Source organism: Brachyistius frenatus, unplaced genomic scaffold, assembly GCF_029030835.1.
Source record: "Brachyistius frenatus isolate BFR_SWC_R1_liver_20210118 unplaced genomic scaffold, ASM2903083v1 Contig_10, whole genome shotgun sequence".
Lineage (NCBI taxonomy): Eukaryota > Metazoa > Chordata > Actinopteri > Embiotocidae > Brachyistius > Brachyistius frenatus.
This window is the reverse complement of record NW_027210609.1, coordinates 5,997,223-6,020,885: the sequence shown is the minus strand read 5'-3', so window position 1 is coordinate 6,020,885 and position 23,663 is coordinate 5,997,223. Positions and strand designations below refer to the sequence as shown.

The 23,663-nt window shown below is 39.2% G+C and overlaps 3 protein-coding genes across 4 annotated transcripts in view; 1 reads left to right on the top strand and 2 right to left on the bottom strand.

Moving 5' to 3' along the window:
* The window catches only part of slc12a5a (solute carrier family 12 member 5a), a 148,020-nt gene extending 136,839 nt beyond the window's left edge, over positions 1 to 11,181 (bottom strand). Inside the window, exon 1 of one of the 2 annotated variants that reach the window (XM_069691067.1) lies at positions 10,934 to 11,181. In XM_069691067.1, coding sequence (XP_069547168.1) covers positions 10,934 to 11,108 — 175 coding nt within the window. In that variant the 5' untranslated portion in view covers positions 11,109 to 11,181. The remainder of the gene's footprint in view (positions 1 to 10,933) is intronic. The other variant, XM_069691068.1, reaches the window with a different exon arrangement.
* Positions 11,182 to 16,329: 5,148 nt separating this feature from the next.
* LOC138616616 (uncharacterized) lies at positions 16,330 to 19,938 on the bottom strand. The gene is made up of 6 exons (XM_069691056.1): positions 19,788 to 19,938; positions 19,439 to 19,587; positions 19,245 to 19,318; positions 18,807 to 18,902; positions 17,896 to 17,994; positions 16,330 to 17,560 (listed from the first exon to the last, which is right to left on the bottom strand). The coding sequence occupies exons 1-6, from the start codon at positions 19,893 to 19,895 to the stop codon at positions 17,400 to 17,402; spliced, it is 687 nt and encodes a 228-aa protein (XP_069547157.1). The 5' UTR covers positions 19,896 to 19,938; the 3' UTR covers positions 16,330 to 17,399.
* A 966-nt stretch (positions 19,939 to 20,904) lies between these two features.
* Positions 20,905 to 23,016, top strand: nat8l2 (N-acetyltransferase 8-like 2). The gene is made up of 2 exons (XM_069690599.1): positions 20,905 to 20,913; positions 22,334 to 23,016. The coding sequence occupies exon 2, from the start codon at positions 22,345 to 22,347 to the stop codon at positions 23,014 to 23,016; it is 672 nt and encodes a 223-aa protein (XP_069546700.1). The 5' UTR covers positions 20,905 to 20,913; positions 22,334 to 22,344.
* The last annotated feature ends 647 nt before the right edge of the window (positions 23,017 to 23,663 follow it).

Sequence of the window (23,663 nt, the reverse complement as noted above, 5' to 3'; positions counted from 1 at the left end):
CATTTAGTTGCTTTGGTGCAAACTGGCAGGTTTCAGAAAGCTGCCGACAGTTTCAAATAATCTCGTCACAAATCTTTGGTCTAAACTGGGCCTTAAAGACTACAGATGTAATTGTTCTCCACGCCTGTGGGACATGCTCTGCATTGGATGAGAGTGATCAGACCTTGTGACTGCCAAATTCCCAATGGCAAGAACAGTTCAAATACTAATTACAAACAACCTGCAATTGTTAAGCCTATTTAGGAAACCAAATGGGATGGTAATGTGTGTTGAACTGTCAGAAAAGAATACAAATGATTTTTAATTGCCTTTCTTGCCCTTGTGGTAAACATATACCAATTTATGCACTGTAACACAGCAAGTCTTTGGGAATGCCATTTGACTCAGCCGTGTTCTGCAGTCACCCTCTTGACATTGCACCACAGCAGTGGCATGCATGGTAATGGTGATGGAGAGTGTGTATCCCCACCCGAGTGCAACGAGCTGACAGAACCTGTGGACTGTGGAAAGAACTGGGCTGCGGAACAACTCCAGTGGGGGTCACACATCTTTCTCCCTCCTGTCTCCCGCAGCATTACGGCAACTATCCTAGCAGTCAACCAGCCAAAAAAACATTATTAAAATTCACAACACAAAATTCAAATTGAGAGCACCTAATTAAAATTCATTTAGCTAGTGGCACAACTCTTACATCATATCTCTTTCTTTACAGTTCACCTTTTCAAAATCCAAACTATGCCCCGGCACCCTTCCAGCCCCAAATTCATTCCGAGCCAGAGACAAAGACACAGCGAACGAGCGCACAGTGGTCCTGAGGGACCGGAAGGCCTGGTATAATTCCTGAATACCAGCCCAGCCCCATGGGGATCCATGACCTGCATCTCTGGCCCACTGCTCTCTGCCTCTATCGCCTCAGTAGATAAGAGTTTGTAATGTATTGTTCTCCAAATCAGATCAAAATAACACTCACTCTCACACACACACACACACACACACACACACACACACACACACACACACACACACACACACACACACACACACACACACACACACACACACACACACACACACACACACACACACACTTCAGCGGTTAAATGTGAGCAGAGGAGTTCTGAGAGATTTGGCTGCGCACAGACCCCGGTGGTGCGGAGTTGTGGGCTTATCCCACAGGACTAATGAATAAATTCAGAGTGATGAAACTAACAGCAACACCATGATTCGCTGACAGTGACATGTGCAATGTAAAAATCAAATGCACAATACAGACAAGTCACCGGGAGTCAAAGAAAAAGCAGGAAAGACGGAGGCTGAGATAGATCGCCTTCAGAAATTAGACACCGGAACGCTGCATTATTTCATCCTATTCAACGGCATGATGATCCCATTTGATACTCGTTTGTTTAGCCCCAACGGTATATCCTGTGTTTCCTCTAATCTTCATTAGTATAATTTAATTGTTAGGTTATTATTGTACAAAGAAAGTAAGATGAAGCTATAACTCACCAGTTTTTCTCCTGATCATTTAGTCTAATCTTTTAGTCTATAAAAGTTAAGGAAACAGTGAACCATGCCCATCATAATCTCCCAGAATCTAAGTTTGCATATATAATAGCTGTCTTTCTCTCAAACCAAAAGATAATCACTTTATATTCTCATTTTAGAGGCTGGAATGAGTGAATTTTTTTTTTATATTTCTACCTTAATCACTTCCTTTTGCTAATTGTTTCAGCCCTGGTAAATACTAAAACAAATAATAAATATGCATAACATGGTTACTTGCCAAAACAATGGCGGGAGATATCCATGTGCCTTTTCCTCGCACAGAAAATAACCAAAATGAACAAAAATACATGCAAATATCTTTAAAAAAAAAAAAACACCAAAAAAATCGAGCCTGTCATGTTAAATGCTCGTGGGATATTGATGGTGGTGACTGTGAGAACGCAGACATGATAAAACTCTCGAGTGTAGAGATTGCCAATCGGCCAGTGTGCCGCGGAAAGAAGCCAAGTTGCTGGATCTGTGGACCGGTGATGGATGTGCCTTTGTCAGAGTAGAGTGGAAGAGGAGAATGCTCTACCTCTCCCTGCTGATGTTTGCTCTCCACCCCCTGTTCCTCCCGTGTTAGTGTCACTGAGGTCTGCCCTGCAGCCTGCCTGCATGAGAGGAGGATTTTGTCACTTTCTATCAATTGGTCCCAATCCCCCACCACACACACACACACACACACACACACACACACACACACACACACACACACACACACACACACACACACACACACACACATATATATATATGCACACACCTCCCCCCGTTTGCAGACGCAGTTACATAACCGAGGATTTCTGGGCTAAGGGAGGTTTACACCCCCTCTCTCTCTGCTGTCTTTTCTCTCTTTTCTCTCTTGCTTCTTCTACTTGCCATCTTCACACACAAAAGCACACCCATAATTTCTCTTCACTTGCCATATGCTTAACAAGCACCTTCGGTCATACACACAACGCAAACTGTTGTGTAATTCACTGGGCTTCTAATCTCTCTCGCTCTCTCGCCTCACAATTATCTTCTTCATGATTAAGACAGAGGAGAAGATGTATGGGGATGTTGAGAGAAAGGACACAACTGCCCCCTGTTGCCTCAGCAGAGAAACGCACGTGTTTGGGTTACTGCAGAGCAATTCATTTCTCAAGATCAGCCTTGCAATTCATATTTACTTGAACGCATATTGCGCATGCAAGAAGCAACAGATAAAAGTCTACATGTCAGCTGAACATTAACATATTCATATCAAATTTTTGTCCAGAGGTTTAGGTTTTGATAAACATATGCTTCGAGCACTCAGCAGACATTCAGCAGCATTCTATTACTAACACAGTACATAGACTGCCCCCTGCTGTCCATTCAATGTCACGACATTTCTCTGTTCAACCACAGTGTCCAAACACCCCCCCCCCCCCCACCATAAAGAAACCTCTGTGATCATTCAATTCAATTTAAACAGCTCTTTTGTAAATTAGATAGGGACTGGACATACATAGGTAATGGTGTACGAGTTGTATCGATCTGCAGTGTATTGATGGTTCCTCCTCCGACAGTAAAGGGAATAACAGGGTGAGTGATGTCGCAGAATTTATGGCATTTAATGGCGAGCTAGATTACAAATCAATTGCTCCTCTGAAGGAGAAATTGTCCACCATTAAATGGCATTAACGCAATAGGAGGACAGATGGGCAAGGAGACAAAGAAAGGTAAGTGAAAGGTTAAAGATGATTCCCAGGTCCACAGAAACACGCCGTATATAATAAAAACATACAGACTTGGTTAATAGTATATTTTTCAGCAGCCGAAGAAAAGATAGCGAGATCCTTCGCTGTTTAGCAGTAAATGGAAATGACTGTTTTCTGCTGGAGGTCAATGCAGAATTTTTTTTTATAAAAGTACATTCGGACAAGTGAAAAAAATGTATGATGAAGTCTTAGCTTTAAAATTGCACAAATAAATCCTGCCTTTTCCTCTCTTTTTGACAACACAGTCAATTTGTTTAAAAAAAAAAAAAAAAAAAACATCGTTGAAATTGTCACCAAATCCTGTGGGTTTTGTCCAGGTTGGGTTTCTCAGGGAGACTTTCCCAACAGCTTAAATGTGAAAGTGTTTCCTTCCCTTAAAAAGCATTTCTCCTGCAAACAGATGTAGGGGAGGAGGGTCATCCTATATTTGCTCCAATGCAGTATATATTACAAAACTGGATTTCCATATTACTGATGAGTCTTGTTTTATTACTATCAGCCACTGCTGCTACTGTTAAAGCATATTTTTACAGTTTGAGCACGCAACATAGTCAAAACTGACTGCAGATGACTTTGTGGGTCACAAAGTGCACAACTGAGACACAAATGTTTGTCAACAGCAGTAGCCTAACTAACGAATCGCCTCCCACCAATGATACAACATAAAAACCTTTATACACACACAGCTACAGCAATTAAAAACCAAATACATTATTTTGTTCCTGATGTATGTCACGTCATGTTATAGGTTGCACTCCGCTCTGTGAGCCCAGCACAGCTCCGGAGCTGTGGTTTGGGAAAGCTGGTCCTCAGAGTATGCCACTATAAATCAAAAGCAGTGTATTGCTAAAAAAGAGTGCCATAAATCATCTCCTGGTTGCCCTAAGGTAAAAAGATCATCATATATAATTTAAATCTAATTAAACCGCAATGAGCCCTGTGATTTTGAAGCATTACAGCAGCCTATAATTATAGACATCTCTGTATTTATTGTTTTGCACCCCTGACTGATTTCCTACATCCACATGAACAACAGGGGCAAAAAAAATATCAGAACAGTTCACAACAGCTACCGTTTCAGCGGGAATCGTGTTAGACTTAATGTTGACGACAACTAGCAGTATAAAAAAGAGCTCTGATAAGCAGCACAGAGCAACACAAGTAGAACTCATATGATTAGTTAATTAATCAGTTTGTTGATTGACAAAACCATTCGGCAATATTTCTGTTCTTCCAATTTGAGGATATTTTTGGTTTATTTTTCTTTGAATATAAATGCAAATTTAATGTGTTTTGGACTTTTGCTTGGACTATGTATAACGCTCTTAAAATTTGTGGTCAACATTTATCAGAATTTTCTGTCATTTTATAACAAACACTAATCAATTAATTCAGAAAATGATTTGCAGAATAATTGACAATGGAAAAGAAAAATCACTAAAGAGACAAACAGAAAACACTTAAATGAAGTATTAGGGGGATCTTGTAACAGAGGGATGAATTAACCACTTGATAGTACCTTGTCATTGCCTGTTTACATTGTTTTCATAACTATATCTTTCAATAATGACAAAAAAACAATATGGCTGATGTGAAGAAAAACAAAATTGCATCTTGAACCCTAATCTCTTTTTGTGGAAACAGATGGTAAATGAGAACAAATGAAATATGTAGTTCAAAATACATGAACATCACATTTGTCCTTTCTTGACAAGATAAGCTGCGGTCACAAGGATTTCTGAGGGTTGATAAAAATTTCATAAAAATCCTCAATCAGGTGGCCACATTGTCCTAGAAATAAATGAAACAGCCACCGCACTATATTAATCCTAGAATCCACAATAGGCCTTTGTGCCTTAATATCTCTGTTCACCATTGGACTGCACCTCCATATTAAAGAGGTTTGTCTATTATTTACATGGCATTCATTGCAGCACAGGGACAGACATGCCTGAATAAACACACAAACAATCCTCTGTCTGGTCAGTCAACAGTCCATTATCACGGAGGAACCATCATTGGCAGCCACTGCTAGATAGGGAGCTCAGTCAAATTTCACTGGACATTAATATTAATAATAACGTTAAGGATAAGTCTGCTCATATTCTTAATTTTTGCTATTATCAATGATCTTTTGAAAAGACCAGAACCAACAATAAATTCATACTACTGATAGTAATTAATAGCGGTTATATCATACACCTCCACTGTTCCACATCAAAAAAGCCACCATCGCCATTACATTGGTTGACATGCTCCATCATTGTGACAGTATGAATACGGGCACTTCTGAGTATTTTGAATCAGTCCCACCGACGTGATGTCCTTTTGCTGTAAACAGGGAGCCGAATCTGTGGCTAAAAAAATAGTCCCCAACAAATATATAGTGTCCAGTTATTCTAAGAAATATTTTTAATAAGCCTCCTCTCTCTTTCAGCCCCGAGTAAAATGTTTAAATCTTAAATACATAACAAATATATATAAATCCTTTTTTAATTAAGCCTTTTTGACGAATGAATTTATATACGTGTGGCTCGTTTATAAAGATCTACATCTTGTGCTTGGAGCTGTGAGACAGAGATAGGCTAGAAAAAGTTGGAAAATTTTGACAGGTGAACTGAGAAATTCTTTTGTTTTGTTCACAACAACAAAAATACAGAATATTGCTGACCTTCACCTTTAATAACACAGACTACGTCTGCTGCGGTCTGACTTTCATGGAAAAGCCCAGCATAAACAAGATGGCACAACAACAAGCTGAAAATAATACAGTGTAAATTAGTGGAAGGAGGTGCACAGGAAAAAGCACACTTGGGTTACGCTACTGTTCTTTGACGCACACACGCACAGCTTGTTTTGTATATAGATTTAAAACGCGCTTTGGAGAGTGATGACACATGATGAGTGGCAAAAAACACACACAAATTTGTCTTGTGTGGAGATGGGCTTTCGACTCAGGAAGCAGACAAATACCTACCACTGTTTTTGCCATGAGGTTATTGGGTTGTGTTGTTTTGTGATTATGGCTGTTGTTGTTTTTTTTACCCAGCTCCCATACTGTGTCACTCTCTGCTGCGCTGTATTAGCCCAGGGGTACCCAGAACATCCTGACACAGAATAAACCGCATCTCTGCTCACAGACCAAAACACTAAGGGCAAATAGAGTTTCAGTTCTTAACCCCAAATGTCTGTGTTTTTACTTTAAGCCCTTCTGCTACAATAGCTGTTGTTAGTACATCATTAAAACTCAAAGCATGAGCGCGTACACACACACATGCTCGTACACAATTTACAATCGCAGCTTGCCTAGAAACCTCAGCAGTCAAGGAGCGCATCAATAATAGATTGAGTTACAAAACAGACCACTCAGAATCATTCAGACATACAGAACCCTGTTCACTCTCTTTTTTTTTTTTAGGTTACAGGGAGCTAGCCTAAGGATTTGAGCAGCTCAAACTCTTATCTTGAAGCTGCTCTGGTCAATATTTCTATACTATCAATGGAGTATGTGTAGGCTGTATAAAACGTTTTACTCACAATGACAAACCCACAGATAATTACCACTAAACTCAGCTGTTTCCCCTGACTCTGCTGTATAAGCTGATTGCATTAGCGTCCAACGACTTTAATCGCGTGGCTCCTATCGACATCATTTCCAGCCACAACAGGCAGCTGCTTTTTTTTTTTTTTTTTTTTTTTTAGCTTTTTCTCTTTTTTTTAAGGAAAAAGCTGGAAATGACTGTTTTCTGCTGGAGGTCAATGCAGAATTTTTTTTAAATAAAAATACATTCGGACAAGTGAAAAAAATGTATGATGAAGTCTTAGCTATAAAATTGCACAAATAAATCCTGCCTTTTCCTCTCTTTTTGACAACACAGTCAATTTGTTTAAAAAAAAAAAAAAAAAAAAAACACTGTTGAAATTGTCACCAAATTGTGGGTTTTGTCCAGGTTGGGTTTCTCAGGGAGACTTTCCCAACAGCTTAAATGTGAAAGTGTTTCCTTCCCTCAAAAAGCTATGAAAAACCCACTTTATCATGGTTGATCTATCATGAGCAGACAGTTCAAAACAATAGGAGTTAAGCTGGTTTGATGGTCTGCCCAAACTGCGTGTTGGAGGGTTTAATAGCTTCAGAAACCCCCTCCCCTTATACTTTTCTGACGCAAGAAAATGGCTGTCTGAGGGTGTATTGGGTGCCACAGAAACACTAATGTGCAGAAGCAAACCCAGAAGCAAACCCAGAAGCAAATCAAGAAGCTGGAAATCATTTTTGGCTCACATACTTCCAAGAAATTCTCATTCACGTGAGTGGAAGCCATCTTTGAGTCTGGTGTAGTCCTCCCTAATAAATGCCATAAACCTATTTGATTTCAAACATGGTCACATAGCACGCCTTAATTCTTGTTCTTAAGAGACCATACCCATAGATATTTGACCATGTGTTCCTGTTCCTGCCAATATACAGCAACTTCCCTTAGCCACTGAATAGGGGTGGACCACTATCCCACAGGCCACAAATCAACAACCTGATTAACTCTACGCAAAAGAGATGTGTTGTACTGTATGAGGTAAAATGGTGGTTATCTCAGATACAGACTGGTTTTCTGCCCATGGATTTGAACAAATTTGTGAAAAAAAAATTAGACAAATAAGCCTTTTGTGATGAAAGAAATAGTCAACTCATGAAGAGAGGTGTAAAAACAAAAGTGTTGCGTTTATACTTTGTTGAATACATGAATATTTCTAAACTGTGAGAGTTAAGAGTCTTAACTGGAAATGTGGGGTTTCTAAATGACATGCAAGCTTTAAAGCCACTCTGCTTCTCCAGCCCTTACCACTGAGCCCATCAGATCTAAACAAGATATATCTCTTTACACTGCTGCAAGGTCAAGGGCAGAGAGAGCACTTGGCAGCGAGACGGAGATCTTTCCTCCTGCTGCATCAACCACACTGAATGGCTGAGCTGACTGAGCTCACACCTCTCTCTGGATCAATAGAAACAGGATCATGGGTGCAGGCCAAGGGTAAAGAATTTAGATATTGCTCTGGTCTGCCAGCTAAAATAAGAGCAAGACCAAGGGAGCTTTGGTCGCTATTGGAATTATAACGTGGAGAGAAAATGCCAACAATGGTGTAATTACATTGACGGATTCAGACCTGTACACACGCACACTTCACATTGCTACCCTGTTGAGTATGAGCTAATGTACACAAACACTGTTTCAGCTGCAGTAAGTCAAACACACAAACACAACATGGAAGAATGTCTGATGCACATCTAAAGTGTACTGCTCAACCCATTATTATGCACAAGAGCTGCAACACTGAGTCAATTAATCAATCAAGATGATCAACAACAAAGAAACCATTTTGATAAACAAGCAATACTCAGAGGCACTGATCAAGATAGAAATGCTAAATATTGCAAGACATATATATATATATATATATATATATATATTTCAATGAGTGAGACCTTACTGACAAAATGATTCATCAGGAGAATAATAACAGTATACAGCAAATCAATGTGTTTAAAAATCTTTTAGTTTTTAGCCACACAAAACAAAACAAAGAACAGTAAAAAGATTGATATGATAATATCACTTGCACAGTTTGAAGCCTTTTCACCTTATTGCAAGACCTTTTGTGCGACGACAACTCTTGTAAAAAAAAAAAGTACTGCATCACCATGGCAACCAGCAAAATGGATGCAGAGACACCAGTCTCCACAGGGCAGAAAGTCCTTCAATAAAAAGCTTCCTGTGTCTTAAGGGGAACATAATGAAATGGGGAGATTTGTTCCAGCCCACCAATACAGCCATCTTTCTGTCCAGAGGAATGATTGATACACACTGGGGCATTTCAGTGAAGAAATGCTGAGGAGGCATTTCTATATTAATTCGCTCGCTCGGGAGAAGTCGTGGCATGTTTTTAACCTCCGAGGCTTTCTGTAGCACTTGTAGCAATGAAGGGGAGTGCTGGACTGCTAATCAAAGGCTTTTATTCCTCCCCACAGTGGCCAGCTGGTTCAAGAGTGGAAATCTGTCAGCGCTACTGAACCTTGGAGCACTAGGACTGGTAGCTAATATATCCACTGTAAAGGTTAAGTACCACCGATTGTAAGGATTAAGTGTCGTGATATAGCTAACTTTTGAAAATGACCTAATGGGTATTAACTCATTGGCTTTGACTATGTGTCTGTGTGAAATTCAACCATTGACGTCAGTCGGTGATTTGTTATTTTTCAACAGGGGGGATGGCCCAGTGGGAACATTTATCAATACAATGTGATTCATCAATAAACAGCACATTTGGATTCTGCTATTTCAGAGCCGAACTAGCACAAACCTCAGTCAGATCAAGGATCAACGAGACAAGCAGACTACCAACCCCTCAACAACCCCTAAATTCACTTATTTTGATGGTGTTCAAACAATACCAGTCCCAGTTTTTGACAAATGAATAAAGAATCAGTCTGAATGCCAAACCAAGGCAACAATACTTAGATCTAAGGGGCAGCTAATTTAGAGCCTCAATAAAAGACATTTACAGGGAATCCTGGGAGCCAATTAATATGAAATATCATTAATGTAGAAGCCTTCAAAGGTTAAGCACAGGAAATGTATTGATTTATTTGCAGATTAATCTTTTTTTCCACTTGACTTGACCTGAATGATTGCACTATTTTGAATGCTAATCATCAGTAATAGTAAAGACTTCCATTCCTGGAGCAATGGTAATTTCAGCGACCATTTGTTCTGCACTGCTGCATTCGATTCACACAATGACTGACAGGGCCGTGATTATTTCAATCAGGTGAGTTGGTGACAGGATTGAATCACAATGGCGCTGATTCCCGGGAGAAAGGGCTGGGACTGCTCAAAGGGGCACTGGAGGAAATTGCCATAACTTATAATTTAACTGTAGAGTTGAAAATACAGAGGTTTGACAGACTTTTATTCACCCTTCATCAAATTCACTCCTTATGATGAACATAGGGATTGTCCTGTGTTTTAAAAACAAATTAATCACTAACCTGGGGTACAACTCGGCCATAAAAGAGACAGAAAAATAACAATTTGCAAGCCATCACCTATAAAAAATTAAAAAAAAATCTGTTCTGTATCCAAGACGAGCCATAATACTGAACAATGCCTGACAAAGGACATCTATTTCTCAACAAAAGGAAAGCAAATAATTCCCCTGCCCATAAACTGTAAATCCAAATTGAAATCCAAATCCAAATTTAAGAATGGGCAGACAAACCGGAATAAACCTCAATGTTTGAAATAAAGAAAATATATTTGAAAGAAATCCTAAAATCAAGACACAAAACTGCAACACAGCAAAATATCGACCCTGTTTATCAACAAAGTGCATTCAACTTCCAATGTTTTACGCAATGATGCACCTGTAACAATACGAATATAGCAGCAAAAAAAAAAAAAAAAAAAAAAAAGGACATTTGTACGCTTTGCTTCCCCTCTGTTATTGACCAGACTGTGCCCACGGAGGTTATTAAAGATTCAAGTCACACACGTTGAATGTGGTGTCACAGCAGTTAGGCGTCAGGACTGCTAGCATGTAGCCTATAGCTAACAAACAGAGTGAAGTCGGCGTGAGTGTCTCCTTACCTTTCAGCACCACCACCGCCGCCGCCGCCGCCTCGGAGCCGGCTGCAGCCTCCCCCTCCACGCCGCCGCTGCTGGTCGGCGGCTCATCGCCCTCAAACAGCTGGTTCACCTCCCCCTGGATGTCTGAGGAGCGCCGGTCGCCGTCGCTCTTGGAGACGGTGAACCTCTGGCTCATGGTTGTCGCCGGTGAGACGAGCGACGGGTCTTCTTGCCACGGTGCAAGGGTTACGCGGGCGGATAAAGACAACTAAAAAAAAATTTTTTTTAAATTTAAAAAAAATGCTCTCGTCTCCCTCGCAGCAAGTGGTTCCACCTTCACGGTCTACTAAGTTTACCTCCGACTACTCTGTCTTGGACGAACAGCCGCTCTTTGTGGCTAAATTAGATGTGTAATGCCGAGTAGAGCGTCTCATCAACCGGTGTCCGCTGGCCGCCGCTCACCTGGGTCCTAAAGCCGACTGAAACCATTGGCATTAAAATAAAAAAATAAAAAAAGCAAATATAATTATTATTATTTTTTTTTTTTTTGTCTTATAAAACCCTTTATAATGTTTGTGACGAAAAAAAAAAGGCGACTATTTTTTTTTTTTTTTTTTTTTTTTTTTGGTATCCAGCGTTATTGTTATTTTGAAATAAAACAGTGAAATGAATGGAGCCCCCTTTCTGTCTTGAGTTTGCGTTGCTAGGCAACCGCAGAATAAGCTAAAAAAAAAAGATCAATTTTGCCATACAAATGCAGAGAGCAGAAACTGCACAGTGAGGACTAGGGAAGGAGAGTTTAAAGCTCTTATCTAAACTGATAATAGATTTTATAACAGATAACTTACATTTTCTGCATTTTTTTTTTTTTTTTTTTAGTGCTCGCAAATTAATCGGGAATTATATGCCTTATAATATGATTTAAAAAGCAGTTTAACAACATGAAATCCACCATTGGTTATTCTGCTAAACTAGTTAGCTTTTAGACCGATTGCTTTTTGAAGGACTAGATTTGACTTCTACTGTGACATTTAGATTTTGTCTCATGTATGTGGCATAATAAATTCAGCAGCTATTGCAACATCAAAATTGAGTTTTGTATTTTTATAAAATTGAAAAAAGGGGTTAAAGTTGATTTAGTTAAATGTATCGCAACGGTTGTAAGTAGAGTACAGCAACTGCAGTTTGGTTTTCATCTGTTTTGTTAATCTTGTGCATTTCATTGTTTTGTTTTTCTGAAATTGCACATTTCTAGCATAATATTTTGATAAGGGATGCAGGACATCTGCGTTTCAGCTTTGTTGAGCATAACTGTCAAACACTGAAGCTGCTGTCAATCTTCTGTTGAAGTTACTGTCATTTTGCTACAATCATATTGTACGTTTTTCAGAAGCATGATGGGAGAACACTTGATAAGAAAACCTATGTGAAATAAATACAAATGAATAATAGGAAGCAATCGGTTCCCGTCAGGCAGAAATTGCCAGCGCCAGGAGCTGGTGAGTCTTCTGCTGTGTTTTGTGCTAATTGAACTGAAAATGTGTGTGGGAATATGCACTACCAAAGTACAATATCAGTTTCATGGATTGTGGTAAATTAATGAAAAATGTGTTTGAGATTTTGCACCACTAAAGCACAATATTAACTCAACATTGCAGGAGCAAGTCCTATCTGACAGAGTCCTTATGTCAAAATCCATTATCAAGACAGTCATTATTTCAGATTCATGCACACATCCAACTTCATTAATTGGGGTTTAATTTAAATAACTCTTAGAAATCTTGGGCCAGGTTGTGGTATAGTCAACGCTAAAACTGCAAAGGGTCTGGGAGAAATTAGGGGCTTAATAGGGGGGCAGTGATTGATTTTTGCCCCAGGGCTACCTTGCCAGGTTAAAACCCCTTTCACCCTGAAGGTTCTTGCACTGGGATTAGGCCAGATCTGTTATAAAAAATGTAGTGGCGCTCTGGCACATTCAGCAAAGAGGCCGAGCATATGATTAAGATTGATATGACATTGTTGACCTACATTTCTGTTGCGTTTACAATTGATTGCAGTTGTTAATTTTTATAACAGGTTCAATAACATCTTTTTTACCGACTTATTGTTAAAAGGATTTTATTTATTGTCCATATTCTAGTAAAAATCACTATCTTTTGGGAGGTTTTCATAATTACACTCTGGCCTTGTGATAAGTACAAGGATCTCTTTAAAAAAATAAAAAAAAAGATTACAGTTGTTGCAGCTGTTACTGACTAAATTTTGAAATGTTTTTTTTTTCTGGTAGAAGTTGAAATAAATAGGGGTGAAAACTAGTAAAACAGTTTGTCAGTGAACATAAAGGCAAAGTTCAGATGAATTTAATGAGGCAGAGACCAAAGACGGGTTTTTAGAAGAAAAACTCGCAACCAACCAACTAGTATGAAATGTTAGCCCTTGGAGTTGCTTTGCTGCCTTAGGGACTGGTAACTTTCAGTCAGATGAGTGCATGAAGGCAATGTAAGATCATCTGACCGTCAGTTGAAGTTGGACCAGAAGCGGACCTTTTAAAAGGATAATAATCCCAAGCACATCAGCAAATGCACAAAAGAATGGCTCAAAACGAAGAAACTGGGAATTGTGAAGATTAAAAAAATTAAAACGTAGATTTGAAACGAACAATGGCGACATGCTAGAAAATCTTGAAACATCCTGCAACAGGAGGATTTTTGCATGAAAGATTCAGACACAATTATGCAAAACGCCTACAAGAAGTTATTTTTGCAAAAGGGGGCAATGCAAGCCTCTGAGGCCAAGGCTTTTTGGAGGAGCTATTTATGAAGTGTATGTAAGACACTAATTAGTCCAGGAGATGGCGCCTTTGTGCTTAAGATCAATCACGACATAGTTAGGAACTTTTAGCAGGTGACAGGTGTTGCAGGATGGGAGACGCACGAATAGTGTTGGACCGCCAGTACTAACACGCACTGCAGCATGTGAACGCCACATTGTTGTTTTCCTGAAACGTTAGGCTGCGTTGGGATTTATGGACTGTAGTAATGGATTCTTGAACTTAACAAGCTGACGATCAATAATGCTGAGAAATAAAACTTGCATCATAAGCAAGAAGCAGAAGTTTGTTTTCTGATATTTCACTACACTAGTGGGCTACTGCAAGCGCGCCTATTGCCTGTGTACAGTCCCTCCGCGGTCTATAGTTTAGGATTAGCCGCTACGTTTCAAGTCAAATCTCTGCTCCTTGGTTGCAGAAGAGATAATCACGAGCGGCGATACGTCAGCTGCAGTTTCCCGGACATCTAATCACCGGTTATTGCAACGAGCTCAGCTGCTCCGTGTAGCGAGGGGAGGCCCGCTAGCCCCGTTCGGACTGTCCAGCACATTTCTCCTCTTGGATGAAGGCCTCCACTCCACCACAATGAGGACATCGGGAGTTTTTCCTCCAAATGCCCCGACAATGGAGCATTTACCGGGTTCATCACGGCGCTAGGCGTAGCGTTGAGAGTTATTATGAATGGCCATTAGTATTTGTGTGGAAAGTGCACACATGTTGGGGGCGTAAATCCGATTCATCGGTGGTCTGGAGGTCTGGACAGGCCCGCTGACGCTATTGCGCAACCAGCTAAATGAACAGTGGGCATTTCATGGTTTACTTCAACTTTTTTCTCTGCACCTTGACACCTCTCTTGGTGATGACTGTACTGTACAGCTATGTCTTCTGTACTATTCGAGGAAACCTCAGAGAGAAACCAGGCGGCGGTGCCCAGAAACCGTCTGAGAACTACCTAAGGAAAGAAAAACACCTTGCAGGATCTCTGTCTCTGGTGTTGGCCCTGTTTGCCCTGTTCTGGCTCCCTCTCCACATCATGAACTGCATTGCTTACTTTGGTAAGCTGAATGATGTACCAGAAATAGCTTTCTATGGTGGCATCCTGCTTTCTCATGCTAACTCAGCTGTCAACCCGATCGTGTATGCATTCAAAATACAAAAAAAAAAAATCAAGACAGCGTATCTGAAGATCTGGAGACAGTGTATTTCATGTGCAGCAGAAAGTCAAGTCTCTCAGACAAGCCAGACGACAGACAACAACCCCAGCAGTAACATTAACAGTGTGACCAACAATGAGTGAAAGCAGGTTTTTTTTTGTGGGCTTCTTTTATAGATTAACATATTTTCTTTGACTCATCAGTGTTTGTATTGTTTAGCTTGGGCCTCCCTTATCAATTCCGTTTGTGCAGTGCACTATTTTTTTTAAAAAAAAAAAAAAATTATATAGAGTTGTGTGATAGTTGACCCCCATGTTTTACCTTTTGTACAACTTCCCGTTAGTTTTGCATTTTTAAGTAAATTCAAAATACATGAACAGTCTTTAAGCAAAGCTGGGCTAATAGCATTTTATGTGTTGGAGGCACAAGAAGAGTAAAATGGAAAACTGCACTTAAAAAATGTGTTGTATTAAAGGTGAAGTTTCAAATTACCAGGAATTGAGATTTGTCTGACAGTTACTGCCTTTGTGATCTCCTCTCTTTAATACACTTATGTATTGGAATACAAGAACATTCTAAAAGTATTTTGACAAGGTCTTCCACTCACAAATTATGCAGCTTCTGACTTGTATATCTTTGCTTACTTCTCACCTTGTTCCACAAAGTCAATGTCACTTTTCCAATTTAAACCATTCACATTGAGGACTGTAGTAGTTGGAGCATTGTTTATAGGAAGACAAATTTTTAAATGTAATTTCTTGATGCCTTCAGCAGCGAAGAAACAATTTTCTATGAATGTATTGGGATGGCAGGAGAAATCTCCGAGATGGCTTTATCAGGGAAAATGAAACCAAACTGCATGGCTGGATAAAGGTAAACAAAAATCTTTTTTAGGTGGTCATTCCCCCTCATGATAAGAGGTCTGCTTTGCTGCAGCAAAACTGGGACGTCTCTTGTGAAAATATGAATAGTAGCAATAGTCATAATACCCGTGGCCGTGATATACTTTGTGCCAGATATTTTTGGAATGAGGATCCCAGCTAACATTTCCTCTGACAATTTTCAATACTGCTCATGTACAAGTTATTTTTGAACCTCAGTGACATCCTCTAACCTCTGCACAGCAGCTGCACAACTGCTATTTATGACCCAATTACCCTCCAATGTGGTGCCAAATCATTGCACGAAACATCAGTATTTACAGTGATCTCATTAATCTATAGCCAAAGAGACGTACGATCACACACCAGTGCAAATATTATTGGTATAATTGTTGCTGTCAGACATGTGCTGTGTTCCAAATACTACTAAATAGTACTTACCCTCAAAACAGTCCAAAAAAATGAGTGAGAAACACTGCACACCTTTGCGGTTGCCATCTTGGTGACATAGGAATTTTTCATTTTTAAATTAAAGCATCTGGGAAAGCTGCAGCTGTTGCGAAACACTGCACAAAAGTGTTTATTTTTCACCACGTACCACCATACGGCTGTTGGATTGAAGCCATCAGTGTGTTTATTGAGTGTGTGAACCAAAAGGCACGAAAACACATTCATTTCTAGGTAAAATAATTAAAAGCCGGAAAACGTGTTACCGTGTTATGCATTCGGTTATTTCCGGTAAGTGCAGAACAACAGTGTGCGATTTGAAACAAAACTACCCTGTCAACATTTAAGTACTACACAAGCAAGAGTCCTAACATGTAAGAGCATTATTTGTTAGTGTACTAAGGGAACACAGCCATGGTGTTATTCCAGTTGAGAATCTTTGAGGTACTATCTGTTCCTGGCAAAGATTTAAGAGATATTAATCTTGCTCTTCTGCCTCTCCCTTCTACTAGTGTGGTTTCATGGCAGGAGTGGAGAATTGGCACCACCAACTGTTTGTCTCAAGGCGCTTCTTGTATTTGACCGATTTGGAGTCGCAAAATAAAATGGTTCTTCCTTATAAGATGTATGTGTGTTATTAAACTATGATTACGTTCCAACTTTGATAGTAGCACACAATAAGTAAAGGAAGAAAAATTGTTAATCACAATTATTTGTATGACAATTGTCAAAACATTGTCTAAAGTTTCATGATCGGGTTGAATTGTGTCTTGGTACAGCCTCATAGAACCACTAACCACGAGTCCCATGACCCATGCTCCATTTTTAATGTTCAATTAAATACACATGTAATGACATTCACGTTGACTCAAGGATGAACTGATACGATTTTTGTCCCTGTGAGTGCAATATCTATATGGGTTTGGACAGATATGCATGGAAATGACAACTTGTGTGGTTAGCAGAGGCAGACAACCGCCATGCGGAAATTCTAGTTTTTTAAATGGTTTCAAACAGACTTGTTAGTAAAAATGTTAGTAGCTGCTGCGATTCACACACACAGCAGCTTTGTCTTTAATTTGCTGATCATAAGTGACATTTGTGTGGGGTTTAAAGTCTCATATTGTAGACAGCCAAATAAGTTTCAGCAATCACTGAGCATTTACCTCATAAAACTAAGTACTGTTGAAGTAGGAAAGAAAAGCCTCTATTATGCATTTGATTAAATTGTGAATCATGCTTTTCACCCTGCTGAACATCTTGGAACGGATGGTCTCCAGAACTGCTGTAGCTTCATCGTCAGAGACGTCGTCAATTGTCTTGCAGTTGTCATAGTCTGCACATGAAAATTAGGAAGAAAAAAATAATGCTGACAATAAAAATGTTAACTGAAACAAATGTATTTTTTGTGCATGGCAATTTATAAAACATCCTATAAAAATGTTATAGTGGTATTAATTAAAGGTATATTGTTAATGGCATACCATAGTAAAATCATGCTGCTGGGTAAATAGTACAATTGTATTTCAACAACACAAATATTTTCTTTAAAAAAAGAGGATTGGCAACATCCCATCATTTTCATATGTACTGACTACATGGATATTTGAGAGAAGTAGTTTCATATAGATTTCCAGTTCCTTAAAAATCTGACAGGTGTGAAAGTCTCACCATGATCGGAGTTAAAGACTTCTGGTTTGGACCAGCCAAGACACTCTGCCTGCATCTCAAACTCCTTCAGCTCAGCAGCAGTGATGACCTGTCTCCTACCTGGTAAAGAGGTCAAAGTTGTGATGATATCCTGTCTTAAAATATTATTGTTTCGTTTGACCCTACATCACTGAAATCTCACATTACAATAATAAAGTATCTATATAATTCAGTGTTGTAATTTTCATCCAAAAAGAAACTTGTAAGTTGAATTTTATACTAAATTCATACTTGATTTATGTTTGTTACCCAGCTCATCTGTGTGCAATCGTTTTTGTTATACAAAGTATCAGCACTATTGTACTAAATCCTAGCTTTGTTATATCCTGATGTGTGAGTGCAAACTTTAAAGTGCTGTGAAGACACCTGTTCTCTAGTGGTTCTCCTTCTTGCTGGTGGTTGTTATTTGTCCTAATCCTTGTACCTTCCTGGTCTCATCAACACTCAACAGGCTTGTAATTATAAAGCTGGGGAACATCATATTGACATGAGTATACATTTCTGACTTGTTAACTGTCAAAACTGTTAAACTCTACCTATCTGGTCACTCTCCCTTTTGTGACATCATGACGAAGTTGTGTTTTTTAAGGTACTTTTAACATGTTACTGTAGTGCATGTATGGATATGGTGTTGTGAGAATCTAGTTTCTCCGTCATTAACCTGCTCATTAAATCACTGGGGTAACCCACCTTTACGTTGCTCTTTAAAATTACTACATATTTATCATCCGTTTGATTTAGTGTGAATTTTTTTTTTAAATTTTTTTTTTTTTACTTCTTTTGGTAGTTAACCATACACTTACTTTTTTTTTAATAACTTTGTGAGATATTATATTATAGTTTTCTTTATTCCATCTTTGTGTTCTCCTTACTTAAGAACTTAAGTTTGGCCACCGTGTCCCCTTTTAGAACGAGGCAGTCGGGGCAACCAGTTTGCAGCAACACATCTCCTTCACCAGTTGGGGTATCTGTGGGAAATATGACAAGAGCGTGGCTAGTAATGACACATTAAATGGTTTCCACTAAAACTACAAAAAAAGAAAATTAAAATAATTACAAAAACATCAAGTGCAACAGTTCTGTTTCAGGATATAGACTGAAATCTGTCTTAGGTTACCACAGTCTTGATGAATTATAGGTAATTAGTAATTTATTTTTTCTTGTTAATTAAAAATATTACATAGTATTAGTGTGTGACAAGTGTGTTAATTCGCTAGAGATTTGCAGATCTGCAGTGATTAGCAGGAGCAAAGACAAGGAGCGATGCAATCAAACACCAGTTCACACAGTATATTTAACAAAACTCTTACTGTTACTGTTGACATCCAAAAATGTTTTGTTTGCATAAAAAAATGGCTGTGATTTAATGTTGCAGTATCCATACCTGCAAGAGATTTATTTAAGATTCAAAACCTGGAAGAACAAGTATCCATGACATGGTGATGCTAATTAAGCTAACTAAACTTAATCTATTAAACACCATCACAAGTATAAAGATTCTTACACTTTAATCCAAATGTTGGCACTGTAGATGTTTGGTATGTCCTTAGAGGTAATGTCTGCTGCGATACTTGGCCAAAAAACAGCATTGAGTAGAGTTGAAGTCAAGCAGAGCTCTGTGGATGTGGCTATGACGTACCACCTCCCAGACAACTGAAATAAAAACACAATGTTGTTGTTCTTTTTGTTTTCTTTTTAGAACTTTAGTTTTTGTTAATTTTGTGAATATTTTATTCCCCAAATGGAATTGACAAAAAACAAACACAGTACCAGTTTGTAGGTTCAATTCATTTTTGTCTAATAAAGTAGTTTGAAAAATACATTGTTAGTGATAAATATGGGAAGAGACTTACATCTGGACCTTGGTCCACTGGCTTCACCAGCTGCTCACAGGCCAGTGACGCAGGCTGGCACACTGAGATGAGGCTCAACACAACAGCAGCCACACACAAACTCTTCATCTTCAATCAGTACGAGCTCTGCTCTGATGCCTTTTGGTCTGTCTCAGGTCTATTGTGTATTGAAATCACTGACCAATTACTTTTCTGTTACAGCTACCCACCCCTATCTGAGTATCTGCAGTGCACACATCACTAAACCACATGTTAACCCTGATAATATGCCAAATTCTCTTTAAACTTTGCTTGTCAAACACTGCTTTGTAAACACACAATACAAACTCTGGAGCAAAGGGACATGCAAAAGTCAGTGAAGATTTCATGTCTATCAACTACTGACTCTCAAGAAATCACTGGTTTACAGCAGCACTGTCTCTTGGCATCATCACTGACTGGATTATGTTTACAGGCAACATTTTTGAAATACATTTATATCCTGCACTGGCAACCCGTTCTCATCTCGGGCTGTAAGATACTGACGTTTTATCATAGCCTGCTGGCCTGTCAGCAAAACATGCAAAGTGCCTTGTGTTTAGGCACCAAAAACTATTGTTAGCTTTTGGAAACCATCAGGGTTTCGGTTAAATATGACACAAGTACAATTTGTTTTGGTTCAGGCACCAAAACTAATTTAGGGTTTGGGTTTGGAAAAGGTTATAATTTGGATTTAAATGAGTCATTTTATGTAGATAATGTTGCATTTGTCCCAGTAAGTAAGTTGTGTTACTTAAAAGAAATCCACACAGCTTTTGTTTTTTCACAAACACCCTTGTAAAAGTCCAGAGTTTGTTCCTTCCAGCCTCCCTCTATGCAGACTTTTTCACCAAGCAGTAACATGATCTCATTTATTTTTTTACCCGGGTGGTCACAGTGCCAATGTGAAAATGCTCATGGTTTTGATTAAAATGGCAGTATTTGACGACCTAGGAGTGAGAACGGGCTGTTTAAGCATACCTTAAGGATGGCAATGTGGCAGTCTGAAATATCTGAATAAGTATTAAATGGAGTGTCAAGACCCTTTCATTATCACCTCAAGCCAAAGTCAAAACATTGAAATTCCCCCTCTTGTCAGCCAACACAGGTATGTTAAAATTAATATACTAATACTATTAGCATTTTAAAAGCTGCCAAAATTGCTGCTTTAAGATATTAACTGAACTAATATCTACAATGTTTGGTTTTGGGGTGCTTGGGGAAACAATAGGGATCGATAGGGGCCCATAAACAAGTGTTTGGCCCGCGGCCGCATGGAGAGTTGATCTGGCCATGGTAGAAATCCTTACTTTTAAAATGTGAGTTTTCTGCGACTCCTTTTGGCTGCGTGATTGAATAAATCAGTAATTTGCTGATGTGGATTTGTTGATGGATTGATATCCCTTTGGTTTACACCATCTCCATCCGGGAGATGACGTTAAGTTGTGATTTCTGGAGGAAGGTATGTGGAAATGTCACGTGTTGTAAATGGAAACGTTTGCGTTTGTGAAAATGTGAGGCACCTTGACCCGGCATAATTATTAACTTGACTTCAAGGATCTGCTACGTGTCTCTGCCGTGATTGTGTGTCTCGTCAACCTGTTTAAAAGTTGCACGGTTGTTGGTTTTTTTTTTTGCTCTCGTTGCTCGTACTGCACGACTCCCCGTCCAGGACCAAGTCTGTTCAAGTTGTCTCAGTCACGTAAGGTTGCGTCGATTTTCTGCCAAATGTTGAATTACAGTGAAGCCAACTGACAAATAAGTTGAGCTGCGAGTTATTTCAAGTGGTTTAATAAGTTAATTGCCGAGTGGTGTCTGGCACAAAAGCGGGCCTGAGCTGGTTGTGACGTTGTATCAACAGTTGAAACTTTAAACTAACAGTTATTCTGGCTGCGCGAGACGTTCATGTTCAATGCAACCATGATGTTTAGTTTATAGTTTATAGTTTATAGTTTATAAGGCAGAACCTGCTGTGTGAATGCGGAGTTGAGGCGAACTACAGCAGGACCACTGATAGAAGCAGGGGTGGAGGAAGTATTCGGTTCAATACAAATGTGGCAGATATACTGTCACATAATGGATTGCAACATTATTATTTCTGATGTGTTATTGTAAAAGCAGCATTTTACTGTTGTAGTTGGCTGAGGTCCAGGTGATTTTTTTTTTTTTAAACTAATTTGTAATAATTTATTATTTTAAATTTTTGCTCCAATAATCGATCAACCTGAAATGTTTTTAATTGACTGGTCGAATGTTTAGTATGTAAAAAATAATTGTCAGTTTTCTGTTCTTCAAATAATAAGATAAGTGACCTCTCACTTCAGCTCAGTCAGTTTAATGTAAAGCATTATATTCTATAAGCACTGTTTTTTTTTTTTTTTTTTATTTTTTTTTATACAAATCCTTTTATATAACTACGGTGGAGGAAAAAGTACAATTTTTTTTTTTTTTCAAAAGCTCACATTTGGTGATTTAGCCCAAGTGCAATGAAGATTTCAGACTTTTTTTCTTTCAATTTCCCCCTCTAGTTCCTCTGACCATGCAGCTAGTGATCCGCCGGTACCGTCCCTCGGACAAAGACGCAGTGCTGACCCTCTTCAGTAGCGGCATCCGGGAGCACATCCGTCCATGTTTTCACAACGCCATGACCAGCCCTCTCTACCTCACCATCACCCTGGCTCTGTGTGTCACTGGCCTCCTCCTCGGCTCGGTGTTCGGGGCTTGCCTGTTACCAGCAGGGTGGGCGGGCCTCATCTACTGCTGCTCTTATGCGCTATATACTGGCTACGTTAGGGAGAAACTTCAGACAGACATGCAGGACATCGCTGGGAACTATCTGAGCAGACCGGATGACTTTTTCTGGGTGGCTGAGGCTGAGGTTGATGGGAGGGCGCAGATGATTGGCATGGTGGCTGTAGTGGCCAAACAAAGTGGGACAGAAAAGTACGGGGAGCTTTTCAGAATGATCATCTCGCCTCAGTGCAGACAGATGGGCCTGGGCTCCAGGATGACGCAGACTGTGGTTGACTTCTGTAAGGAGCGAGGCTTCTCCAAGATAGTGCTGGAGACCAGCTCCACCCAGATGGCTGCTGTAGCCCTGTACACCAAACTGGGGTTCACTCATGTCCTCTCTTACGTCAAAACAGATACTCCCTTTTGGGTTGTGTCGCTGGCCAGGGTGACGGTTTTAAGAATGGAAAAACACCTATAGGCTTCAGACACACCTGATCAGCTGCTGGGATGCTCCACTTCTGTTCCTCAGTAACCGTGCTTTAAGGTGCTTTGATTGATAGCTGATTTAAACTGATAGGTGTAAGCTATGTTTCACAACAAAACAATCAGTTTTACCAAGAATAAAACTCCCACGTGTCATTTAGAGTAATGGATCTGAAAAAAAAAAAAAAAAATAAAATAAAAAATCCATGTTAATATCGGAATTGGTGTAAAAATTGTTCCATCAAGGAAAGGTCTCTTTGTCTTTGTCTTAAAAAGCATTAAATTTTTTGTGTGCAGACACTGTTCATTAAAAACTCATCATGTCTTACTAACAACATTAACAAGGACTCTTCTATTCTATTCTACGTTACATTAATTGTGACAGCAACCTATTGTCAGTAGTTTTACTTATGTTTTGGTGCTTTTTCTACTTTAAAATGTCAAAATAAGGCTCCTTACAAAGTAGAAAAAAAAGTAGACTTTACACACTACCAATAAAAAGAAATGGATTATGCTGTATTCAATCTCTGTTTGACAGCATACACCACAAAATTGTTTGGTCAGTTTGGCACAGAGAACGGTTCAAAATGTGTAATCAGTCAGGTTAAAGCACATTTAACCTCTCACCTTTTTACAAGCAGC